The sequence below is a fragment of the Balaenoptera physalus genome, assembly GCF_965194825.1.
Source record: "Balaenoptera physalus genome assembly, chromosome: 5".
Taxonomy (NCBI): Eukaryota; Metazoa; Chordata; class Mammalia; order Artiodactyla; family Balaenopteridae; genus Balaenoptera; species Balaenoptera physalus.
The window spans coordinates 145,889,830-145,906,535 of record NC_138884.1 but is presented as its reverse complement, the minus strand read 5'-3'; the positions used below and the strand labels follow the sequence as shown (position 1 = coordinate 145,906,535).

The 16,706-nt window shown below is 38.7% G+C and overlaps 1 protein-coding gene and 1 pseudogene across 13 annotated transcripts in view; both read left to right on the top strand.

Moving 5' to 3' along the window:
• ELF2 (E74 like ETS transcription factor 2) overlaps positions 1-16,706 on the top strand; it is a 95,653-nt gene that overhangs the window by 23,552 nt on the left and 55,395 nt on the right. For 6 of the 12 annotated variants that reach the window (XM_082462177.1, XM_082462176.1, XM_082462170.1 and 3 more), the window contains exons 2-3: positions 938-1,025; positions 2,469-2,707. The exons of 4 other annotated variants lie outside the window; for them this stretch is intronic. In XM_082462177.1, the coding sequence (XP_082318303.1) occupies positions 2,636-2,707 (72 nt within the window). In that variant the 5' untranslated portion in view covers positions 938-1,025; positions 2,469-2,635. Of the gene's footprint in view, positions 1-937; positions 1,026-2,468; positions 2,708-6,140; positions 6,227-16,706 lie in introns of all 12 variants that reach the window. 2 more of the 12 variants (XM_082462159.1, XM_082462178.1) reach the window with 2 other exon arrangements.
• On the top strand, positions 5,649-16,703 carry LOC309661474 (large ribosomal subunit protein uL4 pseudogene; annotated as a pseudogene). The gene is made up of 3 exons (XR_014268405.1): positions 5,649-5,708; positions 6,256-6,393; positions 7,819-16,703. The product of XR_014268405.1 is annotated as a large ribosomal subunit protein uL4 pseudogene (transcript).

The following is a 16,706-nucleotide window of genomic DNA, read 5'->3' as shown; positions in this document are numbered from 1 at the left end:
GAGAAAGGAAGGAACTAGAGTGGTAGCTGGAGGGGTATGCAGGGTCATGGAGGAGTCATGTTTAAGATGAGAGAGTCTTGGGGCTTCCCTGGTGGTCCAGTGGTTAAGACTCCACGTTTCCACCACAGCGGGCACGGGTTCCATCCCTGGTCCGGGAATTAGGATCCCTCGTGCTGCACGCAGCACGGGCAAGAAATCATAAAAAAAAAGTTGAGAGAGTCTTGTAAATGTTTAGATGTTGAGGGAAAGAACCCAATGTTCAGAAAGAGAAGGTTAAGGAAAAAGAATAATTGATGGGACAGGGCCTAAGATCCAGTGCATAGATGAGCTTTAGAAAGGAGGAGGAAGGCTATTTGAGGAGGCTTGAGGTGTTTAGATTTGTATGGGTGCTAAGTTTGGAGGGTGAGACAGCAAGAAAGTGAATAGCAGGAAAGTTAACAGGCAATAATATATCATTAGCGTCGTTCAATAGTAGTTTTCTGGGTTAGTTTTTTTTTCTAATTTTTAAAATTTTTTAGGTTTTTAAAATTAACTAACTTATTTATGTTTTATTGAAGTATAGTTGATTTGGGTTAGTCTTCTTAAACTTGATTTTATACTCCTGGGGATCTGGGGTTATACCTGCAGCCATGTGTTAAAATCCTGTTGGTTGATTGAAATATAGCCCATAATGTGGGGTATAGGCTATGTATGTTGGAATCTGTCGTTACTCGATACTTGGTATTTAGTGGTGACTTAAAATTTTAAGTTTGATAAAAACTTTTGATTCCTCAATAGCCAAGGAGTAATTTCTTTATTATGTTCATTATAAAATGTGTGCCATCAGGCTTTGGAGATGGTTTGTTGTAATAAGTACCTACTGTCAGAATCACACCTATTTTGGGCAAAATATTTTTTAATAGAATTATATTAATGCTGTCTTTTTCCCCCCCACTAGTAGTTCCAGAGAACTGCTCGTTTATATTTTAACTCTTGCCAAGTTGTGAAAATAGTGAAGGATGCTTAGACTACTTAACATTCAAATTGTAAGTAAAAGTTATTTCTGCTATTACTATCTATATGATTAGAAAAGAGAAATTGAAAATAGTTGTTACCTTGTATGATAGTAAGCTTTAGTGTGATGGGATTGAGGATTTTTCTTAATTTTTATTCTTAAGATACAAATACTTTCTATCCCATTTTCTGTTGATAAGATCAAAAAGGAGACTAATAGTACTGAATGGGTCTTAAGTAGTGAGGTGAAATTTCTGCTTTTTTTTCAGGTATTTTTATTGTAGAAGTTTATGGAAATTCTTTAATATTTTATTTCCATATCTGTATGGTACCAGTGTTCAAATTTAATATAGGACACAATATTAATGGAATGATTAATTAGAAACGGTTATTCTTTTCTCTTTAAATATGCTTAATTTTTCTGCATTCTTAAATTTTTATGGGAAAAAAAATCCTGTCAGAAAGAAATCTCTGTAATTTCTCTATGAAATATTTAACATATACAAAATCAAATAAAATGTAACTTTTTAGAATTATTAGAATAATCTAATGCATAAATCTAGATGATGTACATACTGATATTCATCTCTAGTAGGGGGAAAAAGCTTTAATTATGTCTTCTTGAAACCCTTTGCTATACTGCATTTTGAACCAATAGCAAAAAATTTATTGAGGAAAGAATGATATAAAGTATATTAAAGTCATTCCAAGTCATTTCACTACCTTATTTTCAAACTACTTTGAAAGTATAAGTTACTCAAATTAATCTATTTTATAGACCTTGTAGAGTATTCAAAATGCGGACACAAAATGAGATTGCTACCATAAGCAAAAGATAATTCTAATTAATTATTCATATAAACAAACCAAATGAGCCAAAGAAGAATGAAACATTTACAAACCAGGGACTTCCCTGGTGGTCCAGTGGTTCAGACTCCGTGCTTCCACTGCTGGGGGTGGGGGGTTGGGGGTGGGGAGGGGCACGGATTCGATCCCTGGTCGGGGAACTAAGATCCTACATTCTGCGTGGTGCGGTCAAAAAAAAGAAATATTTACAAACCAATAAATCTTTTAATTTGTTAAATAGGTGAATAATTTTGGAAGTTGTCTCGGTACAGCACATTTTATGTTTTCAGTGTGTAAAATTTTTTTTTTAATTTCAGGAATTTTTACCAAAATATTTCAGGAATAATAGTACATCTTCATAAGGGGAGAAAGTTATAACATTTTACCTCTTAGAATGTAAATGTCTTAAGGTCACCAATGTGCAATAGCTTGGTAAGAACGTATTTCAGATTGTTCACGAACTTGACAGCTGTAAGCAGACCGCTCATTACTGCCCTCTTTTGACACAGGGCTGTATAAGCCTGTCTCCTTTTAGTTTACAAAAATGTTAAAAATTGGATGCAAAATAGGTTGTGCTTTATATCCATCTTGTATATTTTTAATAATTTTTCAATTCTTCCTCTTTTTAGGCTCTCTGGTTATTCATCTTCAGAAGACTGGATTTCTGGATATCTACTCCACTCCTTCTCTGTTGACTTTTAAAACATGATAGTGCAAACCTGTAACACTGGCAGTCATCCACGAACCTTTAATTACGTCGACTGATTGCGTTTGAAGCTTCCTCAGGGAATAAACAATGACATCAGCAGTAGTTGACAGTGGAGGTTCTGTTTTGGAGCTTTCCAGCAGTGGAGTAGAAAATCAAGAGGTTAGGCATCCAATGTATTACGTTTCTGTTTTGTTCATAGAAATCAATGCATGAATTAATTTTGAATTTAATGGGGAACAGGTATTTGAGAGTAGAAATGTACAGTGCATGAGACTCTATATGTATGCCATGTGTCCTCATGTAATTAGGCAGTAGAAGGTTGAGGAAGGGACTGCTGGGCCTGAGTTGCCTGAGTTGTTGGAACATTGCATATACTGGAATGAACTGGGAGGAAAAAATTGAAAGAAAGAACACTGTAGTACTAGTCGAGAGGTTTAAATTGCTAACAAAATCCATTGCTTTGGATTTGAGAGTGTATAGGCATATACTGTACCTAAATACCTAAGTTAGATTCATCTTAATTTAGAATTTTGTATCTCCTTTAGCTGTTACCTTTGTCTTTTGGTTATTACATCTAATTCAGTGTGGGAAGCCATCATATTTTAATCATATGTTGTTTATACTTAAGAGTTTAGATAATTTGTAAATCAGAAAGGAAATACAGTTTTTGAAATTTTATACTTGAAGAATTTTGCAGCTTTGGCATACTTGGTTATTTTTTTTGTTATTGATAACATTAAAGAATAAGAGATGGGAGTAGAAAAATAACAGTACCAGAAATATATGGACTTCCAGGGCCTGGCTTCTGTTCCCACCATTCAGTAAAGACTGACTATTGGGAAGTACCTAAATTAAAATGGAATAATGCTGTCACAATACTGTCACAATAATGGACAAATATTTGGTCAGAGATAAGATGGGAAAATGGAGAGTTTACTGTATTTAAAAAATCTGTTTTTTCTGTATTCTGTGGAAGATACTGCTCTTACTGGTACTTAATACCATGACTGAGAAACAAGTTAGGATGTCAGGCTGTGTGTTCTGGAATCTGGATTTTTCTTCTAGCTTGCTTGGTGTCTGTGCAGTCTTCCAAGATAGCTATGGGCAAATTCAGTGGGTTTGTTTTCAGAGGACTTGGTAACTGAAATGTTCCTGTTGTATTTGAATCTAAAACTGGTTCAAAGTCTTTAGCCACAGCTAAAGAACATGTTTTATTCTCGTAATCAATTTCTACTTCTTTCTTAAAGATTCACTTTCTGTATGATCACTTCCAGGTGTGATTCTCCAAAGAAATGAGGGACTCGGGATTTCTATCCCCTCCTATATCACCCAAACTAATTATTGCTTCTTCAAGTACTTTCTCTTTGCCCCATAGTTTTACTCCGTTGGTATTTAATTCTATGGGGGGAGCTGCTAAGAACAGTAGGCAGAATATATTTACCATATGCTGACTGGGTACTGCTATTATGAGAAAAAGAGTACAAGCTTGTTTCTGGAAGACTCTATGCTTTTCTTCATTTACATGGAACCCCAGGTGTTCAAGGCTTGAAGAACTGATTATTATGAAAGAAAGAAAATGATAAATGAAACAATTTTACCAGGGCATTATTGATTAATGATTTATGCGGTAGCCTTATAAAGTTGTCATAGTGGTATTTTAATTAGGTGGACAAGGAAGCCTTCTCTGACGAGGTGGCATTTTAGTTTAGACCCAAATAGCATAAGGGATTGGGCTGTAGAAACACCTGGGGGAGAGAATTCCTGCAAGAAAGAAAAGCCACTAGTATCTAAAATGTCTCCTGATTTTACAAAGTGAGTTTTGGGGGTAGCGGTATTTGAAAGATAGAATTTTGTCTTATAAGCAGCTATTCAGGAATGTGTGTATAATATATATCTATACTATCTATACTCTAAAGTGTAGGGTGGGGTGGAAAAATGACCTGTCAAGATTTTATTACGATAGCTCCAGAATCTGAAGAAAAAATAAATGTTTAAAAAGTGGTGGGCAACACATTTTAAATCAACTATACTCCATTAAAAAAAATTTTTTTTTTTTAATTAAAAAAGAAGTGGTAGGCATTTGGAGAGTTGTTAGTGATGTCTAAGCTTTATTTTTTATAACTTTATTACTGTTTATGAAAGTAATACATTTTATTAAATTAGGATAATTCTGTTTCTGACAAGGATAGCAAAAGAAAGTAAACTATAATCTTACTAATGAGTATAGGTACAAAAATCATAAATAAAATCATAATGAATTTATAAAATGCAGTCATATATTAAAAAATCCAATTACCAAATAGGATTTAGATACATGGGGATAATTCAATTTTAAGAAAACTATTCATGTAATATATACGCCTACTAATATGACATATGATATGTTAGGATAAAATACTTGATGAAATAGCATTTTATGAAATTCAGTATTCGTCCTGATAAAGACTCTTAATAATATAGATGTATATTTCCTTAACATTATAAAAAAAACTTAAAATCAAGAGCTAGAATCCTATTTAATGGTGAAGTACTGGAGTATTTTCTCTAAAGTTGGAGAGAAAGTCAGTATGTGCACTACCATTACTATTATTTAATATTTTCCTGTAATCAGACAAGATAATGAAAAAAATATGTAAATATTATAAAGGAGACCAAATTATTATCTGCAGATAATATGATTTGCCACCTGGGAAAACCAAAGGGAATCCACGAAAACACATTAGAACTAATAAGAGTGCCTAGTAGTTTGGTGGGTACAAAATTAACATAAAAATATCTAGCTTTCTTTTGTAAGAACTGTAATTAGTTAGAAGAGATCATGGAAAGTAAGATCCCTTTCAGAACATAAACAAAAAAATGTAAAATGTTGAGGAATAAATGTAAAAGATATATGGGACTTGTTTGAAGAAAACTAATTAATGATACTTAAGTAGACTTTAGTAAACAAAGAGATATACTTCGTATTTGGGTAAGAGAAAGGAGAAGGGTCAATATTAGGCAGGATGTCAATTTCCTCCAATTAATCTATATATTTAATTCCATCTCTGTCAGATGCTAGGGCAAGTTTGGGGGAGGTTGGACATATGGACCTGAAGATCGTATGGAAGAGCAAACACAAAGGAGTAGCCAGAGCAGTTTTCGCAAAGGAAATGCACAGCAGGTAGGGCTCATAGAAATGGGGAATTAATGCAGAAAAAATACAAAAGGGTTTAAGTATATTGTAAAAAACACAATGAGTGCAAGTTTTAGAGGGTATCTGCTTCCAGACAAACAAGATTGGGAGTTCTTCCACTTCACACTGTGATGGAATAACTGAGACCAGATTTGTACTCCCACCATAAACAACTAGGAAAATGAACAAAACATATGAAACCACAGTTCTGAGACATTCGTGCTACGGTCTGAATGTTTGTGACCCCCATAAAATCCATATGTTGAATCCAAACTTCCAAAGATGATTATTATTAGGAAGGTATTCGGAAGTAGGGCTTTAGGGAGGTGATTAGGTCATGAGGGGGGAACCCTTATGAATGGGGTTAGAGCTTTTATAAAAGGCTCCAGAGAGATCTTTTGCCCCTTCTGTCATGTGAAGGGTACACCAAGAAGTCTACGACCTGGAAGAAGGCCCCGACCCGGTCACGCTGCTACCCTGATCTCGGACTCCCCGCTTCCAGAACTGTGAGCAATAAATTTCTGCTGTTTTTCAGCCACCTAGTCCGGCCTTTTGTTATCGTAGCACGAATGGACTAAGACACTTGGACGCCAGGCAGTGCAAGGCTGTGCCTCCTGAGAAGAGAGAAGTGGCTGCACTGCTTACTGCTTGGAGCCACTTTCTGGACCACAGCGTGGGAAGGAGGAGTCCAGGCAGAGTGTGACGGTGTCGCTGAGTTGAGGAAACAAAATTTGGAATTTGGAGAGGCTAATGCAACTAATTTGAGGGGCAGAGTATCTGAGAGGAAGAAGCTGCCCAGAGGAAGAATGTTGGAACTCAGCCTTGGGTTCCCCTAGTCTTTAGCTGAATGAGCCCCCAGGTGTAGAGTGTGAAACTGTGTGAGGCCAGGCAAAGAATGATCAGAATGGTGTAAACTCAGTAATTTACTGAAAACACCTACAGAATTCACTCAGGGCTGGGAGATCCTAGAGTTCCAGTCAGCTGGAGTGGAGCGTCCTCGTTAACTGCCCAGGGCATTCATTGGAGACTCTGGAAGAGTCATGCCTTACAGTAGAGCTGAACCAGCCCTAGAATAAAGGGGAGTCCAGACTTGCCCTAAAAAGGGTTAAAAACAGGCCTTGAAAGTTGATCCATAAGTAATGTAACTATCTGTCATAGTAAACGTTATTAAAATAAAACAATGTGTAAATTATACCCAACAATGTAAATTTTACATATGAAATAATCATGTTAAATGCAAGGAGGCAGGAATAATATAACTTGGAGAAAAAATTGTCAATGAAAACAGAAATACAAATGGTAGATATGATGAAATTAGCGGGTAAGATTTCAAAACAACTATTATAAATACACTCAAGAAATGTAAAGAAAACATGAATCTCAGAGGAGAGGTGTAAATGACATAAAAGAACCAAATGAAACTTCTAGAAATGAAATACATACTATATGAAAAGAAAAATTCACTGTATAAGATTAAAAATAAATTTGGTACTGTATAAGAAAAGACCAGTGAATTTGAAGAGGGCAATAGAAACTACTTTATGAAGCACAGAGAGAAAAACTGAAAAAAGAAAAAAAAAAATGAACAGTTTGGCTTCCCTGGTGGCGCAGTGGTTGAGAGTCTGCCTGCCAGTGCAGGGGACACGGGTTCGAGCCCTGGTCTGGGAAGATCCCACATGCCGCGGAGCAACTAAGCCCGTGCGCCACAACTACTGAGCCTGCGCGTCTGGAGCCTGTGCTCTGCAACAAGAGAGGCCGCGATAGTGAGAGGCCTGCGCACCGTGATGAAGAGTGGCCCCTGCTTGCCGCGACTAGAGAAAGCCCTCGCACAGAAATGAAGACCCAACACAGCCACAAAATAAATAAATTAAGTAATTAAAAAAAAAAAAAATGAACAGTGACTTGGTTACCTGTGGGACAATATCAAGTTGTCTAACATAATGTAATTGGAGTACCAGAATGAGAGAACAGAAAAAACGTGAAGAAATAATGGCTATAAAAATTTCCAAGTTTGATGAAAAATATAAACCCATAGATCTGAGAAACTTAAACCCTAAACAGGATAAAGCAGAGAGCAAATAGACTGGTACATTATTAGGTACATCATAATGAAACTGTTGAAGGCCAGTTTCAGAAAGAAAATCTTAAAAGCTTCCAGAGAGCTTTTCCTTTGGGAGCCGCTGGGTTGAGAGGAGCGTGGCCTTCTCCTCTCCCCGCCGTGGCATGTGCTCACCCACTGATACCAGTGTACTCCGAAAACGGGGAGTCATCTGGCAGAAATGTCACTTGGCCTGCTGTGTTCAAGCTCTGATTTGACCAGATATTGTGAACTTTGTTCACACCAACTTGTGCAAAAACAGCACAGCCCTGTGCTGTCAGTGAATTAGCAGGTCATCAAACCAGTGCTGAATCTTGGGATACTGGCAGAGCTGTGGCTCGAATTCCCAGAGTTCGAAGTGGCGGGACTCACCACTCTGGCCAGGGTGCTTTTGAAAATGTGTCGTGGGGGCCACATGTTTGCGCCCGCCAAGACCTGGCGACGCTGGCACCGCAGAGTGAACGTAATGCAGAAGCGATACGCCGTCTGCTCTGCACTGGCTGCCTCGGCGTTACCAGTGCTGGTCGTGTCTAAAGGTCGTCGTACTGAGGAAGTTCCTCAGTTTCCTTTGGTGGTTGAAGGCAAAGTTGAAGGCTACAAGAAGACCACGCAGGCTGTTTTGCTTCTGAAGAAACTTAAGGCTTGGAATGATATCAGAAAGGTCTACGCCTCTCAGAGAATGAGAGCTGGCCAAAGCAAAATGAGAAACCGTTGCCGTATCCGGTGCAGGGGACCCTGCATCATCTGTAATGAGCGCATCATCAAGGCCTTCAGAAACGTCACTGGAATTACTCTGCCTAATGTGAGCAAACCGAACCTTTTGAAACTTGCTCCTGGTGGGCATGTGCTGCGTTCCTGCATTTGGACTGAAAGTGCTTTCCGCAAGTTAGAGGAGCTGTATGGCACTTGGTGTAAAGCTGCTCCCCTCAAGAGTAGCTACAACCTCCCCGTGCACAAGATGCTCAGTACAGACCTTAGCAGAATCTTGAAAAGCCCAGAGATCCAAAGAGCCCTCTGAGCACCATGCGAGAAGATTCATCACAGAGGCCCGAAGAGGAGTCCACTGAAAAACCTGAGAATCACGTTGAAGCTAAACCCGTATGCAAAGACCATGTGCTGGAACACCATTCTTCGCCAGGCCAAGAACCACAAAATCCGGATGGATAGGGCGGCAGCAGCACTAGAAGCCAAATCAGATGAGAAGGGGGTTGCAGGCAAGACGCCTGCGGTGGGGGGGCTTCCCTGGTGGCGCAGTGGTTGAGAATCTGCCTGCCAATGCAGGGGACACGGGTTCGAGCCCTGGTCTGGGAAGATCCCACATGCTGCGGAGCAACTAGGCCCGTGAGCCACAATTACTGAGCCTGCGTGTCTGGAGCCCGTGAGCCACAACTACTGAGCCTGCGCGTCTGGAGCGTGTGCTCCGCAACAAGAGAGGCCGCGACAGTGAGAAGCCCACGCACCGCGATGAAGAGTGGCCCCTGCTTGCCACAACTAGAGAAAGCCCTCGCACAGAAACGAAGACCCAACACAGCCATAAATAAATAAATTAATTAATTAAAAAAAGGTGAAGTTGATTGAAAATAAATGACTTAGTAGTTGAGATAGACTATCCTGCAAGTTTTATATTATGTAAATGGTACTTCTTTTTAAATTACCCACATAGACTTTAAGGTTTTTTTTGTTTTTTGGTCATTATTATTTTTATTTTTATTTTTTTTCATTTATTCTCTTTTTTGTCATTGTTATTTTTAAATAAAAAAAGTATTTTGATTTTTCTTCTTAGTTATACAGGAATATAGTACAAAACAGTAAACTCAGACATACTGAGAAAATGAAAATTCCTCTTTTATCTCACCTCTCTTACTAGGTTATTAGTAGTTTGAGATATGTTCAGATTTTTTTAATGCGTTTGTAAAACAAACATGTATGTAAATAGAATCATACAGCAGCACTGTTCTGTTAACCGTTTTCCCCCCACTTATTTGTATCATGGGTACTTCTCCGTGATGATACGTGGATATCTGTTGAACCTTTTAATTGACGTGCAGGAGCCTCTCAGTACGTGGACATGCAATAGTTACTCAGTCCATTTCTGATGAGTGTGCTTTCTCTCTCTTTCTTGTCTTTTTTTGCATCATGAACATCTTGGTTGGGGGACTTGTCTTAAAACTGTGTTTGCTTAGCAAGCACACTTTTTTATTTTAGTGACATATTTATTTGAAATGGCTTCTGGGGTTAAACACTGGGCAGGAGATCGGTCCCCCAGAGCTGCCACACTGCATATTTCATTTTAGATAAGGCTTTGAAGGTGACCTTACTTTACCACAGAAGGAAAAATGTGAAACAAATGTGTGTATTTTTTAATATACTCCTGAATTTCATGTCTTTCGATGTATCTCTAACATAGGAGAGTGATAAAAGGATTACACCACCACTGCCTTCAGCCATTTTACGAATATTTGTCTTTGGAAACTTTTGATGCCTGGAGAGCGATGACTTGAGTGCATTATAAAAGCACTTCCTAAGTGAACACTGTAGTATTGCCCTTGTCCTGCCTCTTTACACTAAGAATCTCTCTCCTTGAATGGAAGTTTCTGAGCACTGTAAGTTGGTAGGATTGCCAGATAAAATATAGCCTGTCCAGTTAAATTTGAATTTCAGATAAACAACAAATAACTTTTTACTTTAAGTATGTTCCAAATATTGCATGGGGCATTCTTGACGTATTATTTGTTTATCCGAAATTCACATTTGGGTGTCTTGTGTCTGTATTTGCTAATTCTGACAGTCTTAGCTTATGGAGAGCTATGTAAGTTGTGCCAACACCTGCTGAAGCAGCGTTCACGCATTTTAATCATTGCATATTTTGGTGACTTGAGCAAGAGTGTGGTGACCCTAAATAAAATAACCTGGTGGATATGTAAGTTTTTAGTATATTACTGTAAAACAAAGACCCCCCCGATTCGTTTCTTTTCCACCCTTCTTCCCCAGTAAAAATAGCTAACTCCGCCCTACAGTGCAAAGCAGTAATTACGTGCGTATCTCTGTGCACTGGCCATTGGCCCCTATCATTTGGCAGAAAAAAGCTCATGAAGTTACTCGCCATCGTAGATTAGCAAATGTTGGAATTTATGAGTCACTGTTAATATTAAAATTTAGTGAGCTTTATCTTTCTTTGAACCAAGCTACAAATACTTAAATGCCAGTTTAGTTTGTATGAGGTGTGTATTGTTGAGGAGGATATAGAAATTGACTTGATATAAAAATGGATTTGATATAAAAATGGACTCTTGCTTTCAATCATCTTATTATCTTGTCAAGGAGTTGGATATGTAAACAGGCAATTATAATACAGGGTAATGCAGAGTGGTAATAATAGGTAAACGACTTGTCATGGAAGTACTTGGTATGGAAAAATTGATTCAGATTAGGGGATTGTAGAAGACTCCCTGGAACTGTGTGCTGAGTGGATGAAAAGGAGTTGGACAGATAATGGGAGGTAATTTCAGCAAAAATCATGGACACTTTCACTTTTGGGAACAGTAGATATTTACTGTCTCGCAGTTCTGGAGGCTAGAAGTTTGAAAACAAGGTTTGGCAGAGTTGGTTCTTTCTGAGGGCTGTGAGAGAGACTCGCTTCCATGCCTCTCTCCTAGCTTTGGGTAGCTCCAGGTGTTCCTTGGTTTGTAGATGATGTTCTCCCTGTGACATTGTCTCCCCTCTGTATGTATCTCTCTGTGTCCAAATTTCCCCTTGTTATAAAGACACAGTCATACTGGATTAGGGCTCATCCTAATGATCCCATCTTAACTGGATCATCTGCAAAGACCCCATTTTCAGATCAGCTCAGATTCACTGATTGAATCAGTGAATCAGTGAATAAGTGAATCAGTATTTGGGGGGTTAGGATTTCAGCATCTTTTAGGAGACACAGATCAACCGTTAACAGGTAGGTGGAGGGTTATATTTCACAGAATGTTAAAAACCGTTGTTCAGTATGTTCAACTTTCCTTTTAGACAAAAGGGTATTCATGAAAACTTTTTGTATAAAGAAGTAATACAAAAAATTCTGATTGTAATGTGAAAAGATGCCCTCCAAAGTTGAGAGCAAGTAGTAGGTTTAAATACTATCACTATGGTTACAGTGTAATGATGGATATCACTAATTGAGTACTTACTTTGTGCTAGACACTGTGCTGAGTACTTTGTGATATTTAATTTTCAGGGGACTTCGTGAGGTATGAGTTATTACTGTAACCTCTTTTTTTAAATATGAAGAAACTGAGGTTTAGCGAAGAACACAGGGTGGGGGAACAGGGAGAGATGTTGATAATTTGTTCCATTTAGACATGTTAAGTTTGAAGTATTGGCTGAACATTCCTATAATGATGTTAAGTTGGTAGTTTAAAATTTGGTTCTGGAGTTCAGGAGATGGGCCAGAGTAGAAGACAGATATTTAGTAATTGTTAGTACAGATGTGCTATTTGAAACTGTAAGAACGGGTGGACTTGCCTGGGAAGGTAGTATAGAGTAAAGAGAAAGGAGGTGCTGAGGACAGAACCTTGGTAATGTGGCTACATTTGAGTCACTGGGAATGGAAGAAGAGTCAGGAGGAGATGCTTAAAAGCAGCGTGGTAGAAAGAGAACAAAAACGATGCAAGAAAGAATTTTTAAAATGAGGTGCTGGTTGGACCTTCCCTGGTGGCGCAGTGGTTAAGAATCCGCCTGCCAATGCAAGGGACACGGGTTCGAGCCCTGGTCCGGGAAGATCCCACATGCCGCGGAGCAGCTAAGCCCGTGTGCCACAACTACTGAGCCTGCGCTCTAGAGCCCGCGATCCACAACTACGGAGCCCACGTGCTACAACTACTGAAACCCACGCGCCTAGAGCCGGTGCTCCGCAACAAGAGAAGCCACCGCAATGAGAAGCCCGTGTACCTCAAGGACGAGCAGCCCCCGCTCACCGCAACTAGAGAAAGCCCGCGCGCAGCAACGAAGACCCAACACAGCCCCAAATAAAATAAATAAATAAATTAATTAATTTTTTAAAAAATTAGGAGCTGGTCAGTGTATAAGAGTCTGCAGCAAAAGGTAAAGGAGGATGAAAACTGAAATAGAATTTGGTCCTTACTGACATTTTGAGAGAGTAGTTTCAATGAGGTGGTAGAATCTAGAATACAAGGTATATGTAGATACGGAGTCAAGGAGTTAGACTATTTTTTTTAGAGGTGTGTACAGGTATAAGAAGCAAAGATCTGGAGTTCATTTAAAAGAGAGAAGAGTTGAACTTTTTAAATAAAGATTTTTGCTTTTTTTATGGTTAAAGGCAAGGAACCATAGAAATATTGAAACAAGACAAAACCCAGCTAAGGAGTGGGTCCACCATCCTAGTTGGTGGGGCAGAGAGTGTAGATAGAGGGATTGGCCTGTACAGAATTCTAGTCCTCAAGTATTTCAGTTTAGAAAATTTATTTCCTACCGGTTGGGTATGGGTGGGGGAGTTCACAGTAGAAGATAATCTGAGATTAATGTTACTATTAAAAATACTATTAGATTTTAGAAGAATGAAAGAAGTTACAAGTCCCTTGGACTATATATAAATATTCATTGCTTGGGTCAATATTAGTTTAAATGCTGCTTATGATATTGCTTTCTGAGTTTCTAATGAGTGGAGACCTCATCAGTTTTGACCTATCCCATGCTTGTCTTTAATAGCTGTTGTTTAGCTGGGTGGTACTGAGTGTGGGCTGTGACTATAAAGCTGATCCAGGAGCATGAATGAAGATTCAACTGTCAGTGTACCCCATTTGTGAAAAAGAATTTTTTTCTAATGTTAGCAAGTTGGACTCATCTTTTGCCTTATACGGAGTAGGAAATTCAAGGTTAATATTCAGTGTGTACTGTCTTTTTAAAAAGTCACTGTATCTTTGTTTTGTAGTTTATTTAAAAATTTTGTGCAATGTTTTATACAAAGCAAGAGTGTATAAAATATATATGTTTCAACTTAAGAATAACAAAAAGAGGACATATTACCTATTGCTCAGGTTAAAAAGTAGAAATTATTAGTATTTTAGAATACTAAGTGTGCCCCACCTCCTATCCCCATCCCTGTTCCCAGAGGTGCCATTATCCTGACTTAATGTGTTTACATGCCTTTACTTTTCCTTACAGTTTTATTGTCTGTGGATATTTCCTAAGCAACATATCGTTTACTTTGAAAAAATGAATAGTGTACTAAGCTAACTGAGTTAGGAAGGGGCGGGCAGCATTACCATAGTTAGATGAAAGCTTCCAGGAAACAAGCTGACTAGTCAGGCATCAGGTTCCCTGAGCTTGAAGAGTTTCTACTCAGGTAATCATTAAGCAGTGTAATGAGTTAATTTTGGAAACATAGGGCACCATCTTGGTCAGGTATCTGTCATTGCTATAGTATGGGCCGGGTATTGCAGGTTTGTTCAGCAAGTATATGGTCACATGGAAAGAGTGCTGTTCTTTATTTTTGGTTTCTGAGCTCTTTGTGGTCTTCCAACACTTAGGAATAGATTAAAGCAGAATCTTTACCTCATCTGGGAGGTGAAAATGAGAGGTCTCAGCTGATCCGGGTAGCAAGGCAAGGTGGAGTGAGTAGGTACATCAAGACAAGCCAGATATAAATAAAAATCTGGAATAGGCCTATCTGGGCATCCTGTCCTTAGGGACAATGTCAGTGGTTATCTTGGTGATGACAGTTTCAGGAGTCACGTCACTACAGCTGAACTAGTTGCCCTTTAAATCCAGTGCACAGCTGGCATCCTGGAACTTCTCTTCACAATCCAGTCCTCCTAAAGATTACTGTTGTCTCTCTCCCATATTGGATCTTCTTTATTCTGTATCCTAAGTTATCGTCTTTGCTAAAAATTTACTTTTTTGGTGGAATACTCTCTCCAGTTGCTTCTTGAGAAAAGATGCATGGAAGGTAAACATTTTGAGGTCTTTTATGTCTGAGAAAATATCTTTATGCTACTTTCATAAGGCGGTTTGGGTGAAGAATTCTAGGTTGGAAATAATTTTCCTTTATAATTTTGAAGAAATGTCTCCATTGTCATCTTCCTTCCAATATGACTGTTGAGAAGACTGAAGTCTGAGTCCTGATTCTTTGTATGTGACCTGTATTTTCTTTCAAGAATCTTATAGAATCTTCTTTTTGTTCCCTGATTGTGATATTTCACAATGGTGTGCCTCAGTGTAGGTCTCATTCTTTATTTGTTTATACTAAACACTTGGTAGGCCCTTTCAAATGGGCAGCTCATATCCTTCAGCTCTAGGAAAATTTCTGAAATTCTTTCATTTCCTTCCAACCTCCCCTGCCCCCATCTCTGGAACTCCTGTTATTCAGATATTGGTCCTCCTGGACTGGTCCTCTAATAGTGTTCCTGTTTCTCTTCCTGTGACTTTTTGGGTTTTTTGCCCCGAGGCATGTGGGATCCTAGTTCTCTGACCAGGGATCGAACCGACACCCCCTGCATTGGAAGAGCGGTTGTTTTTGTTCTGTTTTTTTAATGTATTTATTTATTTATTTATTCTTGGCTGCGTCAGGTCTTAGTTGAGGCACGCGGGATCTTTCACTGTGGGGTGCAAGCTCTTCACTGTGCCATGTGGGCTTCTCTCTAGTTGGTGGCACACGGGCTCAGTAGTTGCTGAGTGCGGGCTCTCTCCTTGTGGTGCGTGGGCTTAGTAGTTGCGGCGCGGGCTTAGTTGCCCCGCGGCATGTGGGATCTTAGTTCCCCAACCAGGGATCGAGCCTGCGTCCCTGGCACTGGAAGGCAGATTCTTAACCACCGGACTGCCAGGGAAGCCCCCTGCTTCTCTCCTATATCTTTTTTTCTCTGGTTCCTGGAAGACTTGCCTCAGTTTTATTCTCCATGCCTCTTTTTTCATTTCAGCTATTGTGTTTTTAATTTCTAAGAACTCTTTATTTTTTTAATGTTCTTTATTAAATTGTATTCTGTTCCTGTTTTATGGATATAGCTTCTCTTATCTCTGTGAAAAATATGAATATATAAATGTATATGTGTGTAAGTGATATGTTTTGTGTCAGAGGCGTTTCCTTGGGTGACTGTAATACTTGGCTGTCTGCTCATGATTAAAGGTGGAGGACGAAAAAGCTGATTGGGAATTCTATTTTTGGTACAGCACTGATACTAGCAAATGTGCCTTTATACCTCAAAGATGCTCTTGTTTTTCTCTCTCCAGAAAGTAACTCTCCAATCTTCTGCTGAGGTGGGGAAGGGCCTGTTGCCTAGCATCATGGAGGAGGGAGCAGGTCTAGGAATAAAAGTGCTTTTCAAACAACTTTCATGGAATCTTCCTTGTTTTAACCCCCCTCTTCTTTGTCCGTCACCTCCTGCTCCTCTATTTCCAGAAGTAATTGGTATTGCCTTCTGTGGATTCTCCAGTGTAAAGTGTGTTGTGTCTCATTTATTTTTTGCTGCCAGGCTATGATTTGGCTTTCCTGGGTCTGCTAAACCACATAATAATATTCATCCATCCACTATCAGTCTTTCAAGATTTTGTTGCTCTTATCTCTTCTTATGAGTTTATGTCTAAAAAAGTCTTTTATAGCATTTTAGTGGGCTTTCATGAGAGAGTGAAATTATATGCATGTTTTTAATTTGCCATCTTAATCCTAAAGCCCTGATTATTTGAAATGTTTGATATATGTCTCACCTCTTGAGACGTGAAAAGATTATTAAAATTAGCCCTTTTCATCTCTCGCTTTGGTTTTTACATTCATATTTATAATACATGACACTCGTTTGAACTCCTTGAGACTATATGAACTCAAGGATTTATAAGTGAATCCAGAATTTGTGAATAAAGAGGTTGATTGTTTTTAAAATTTGCTCTTG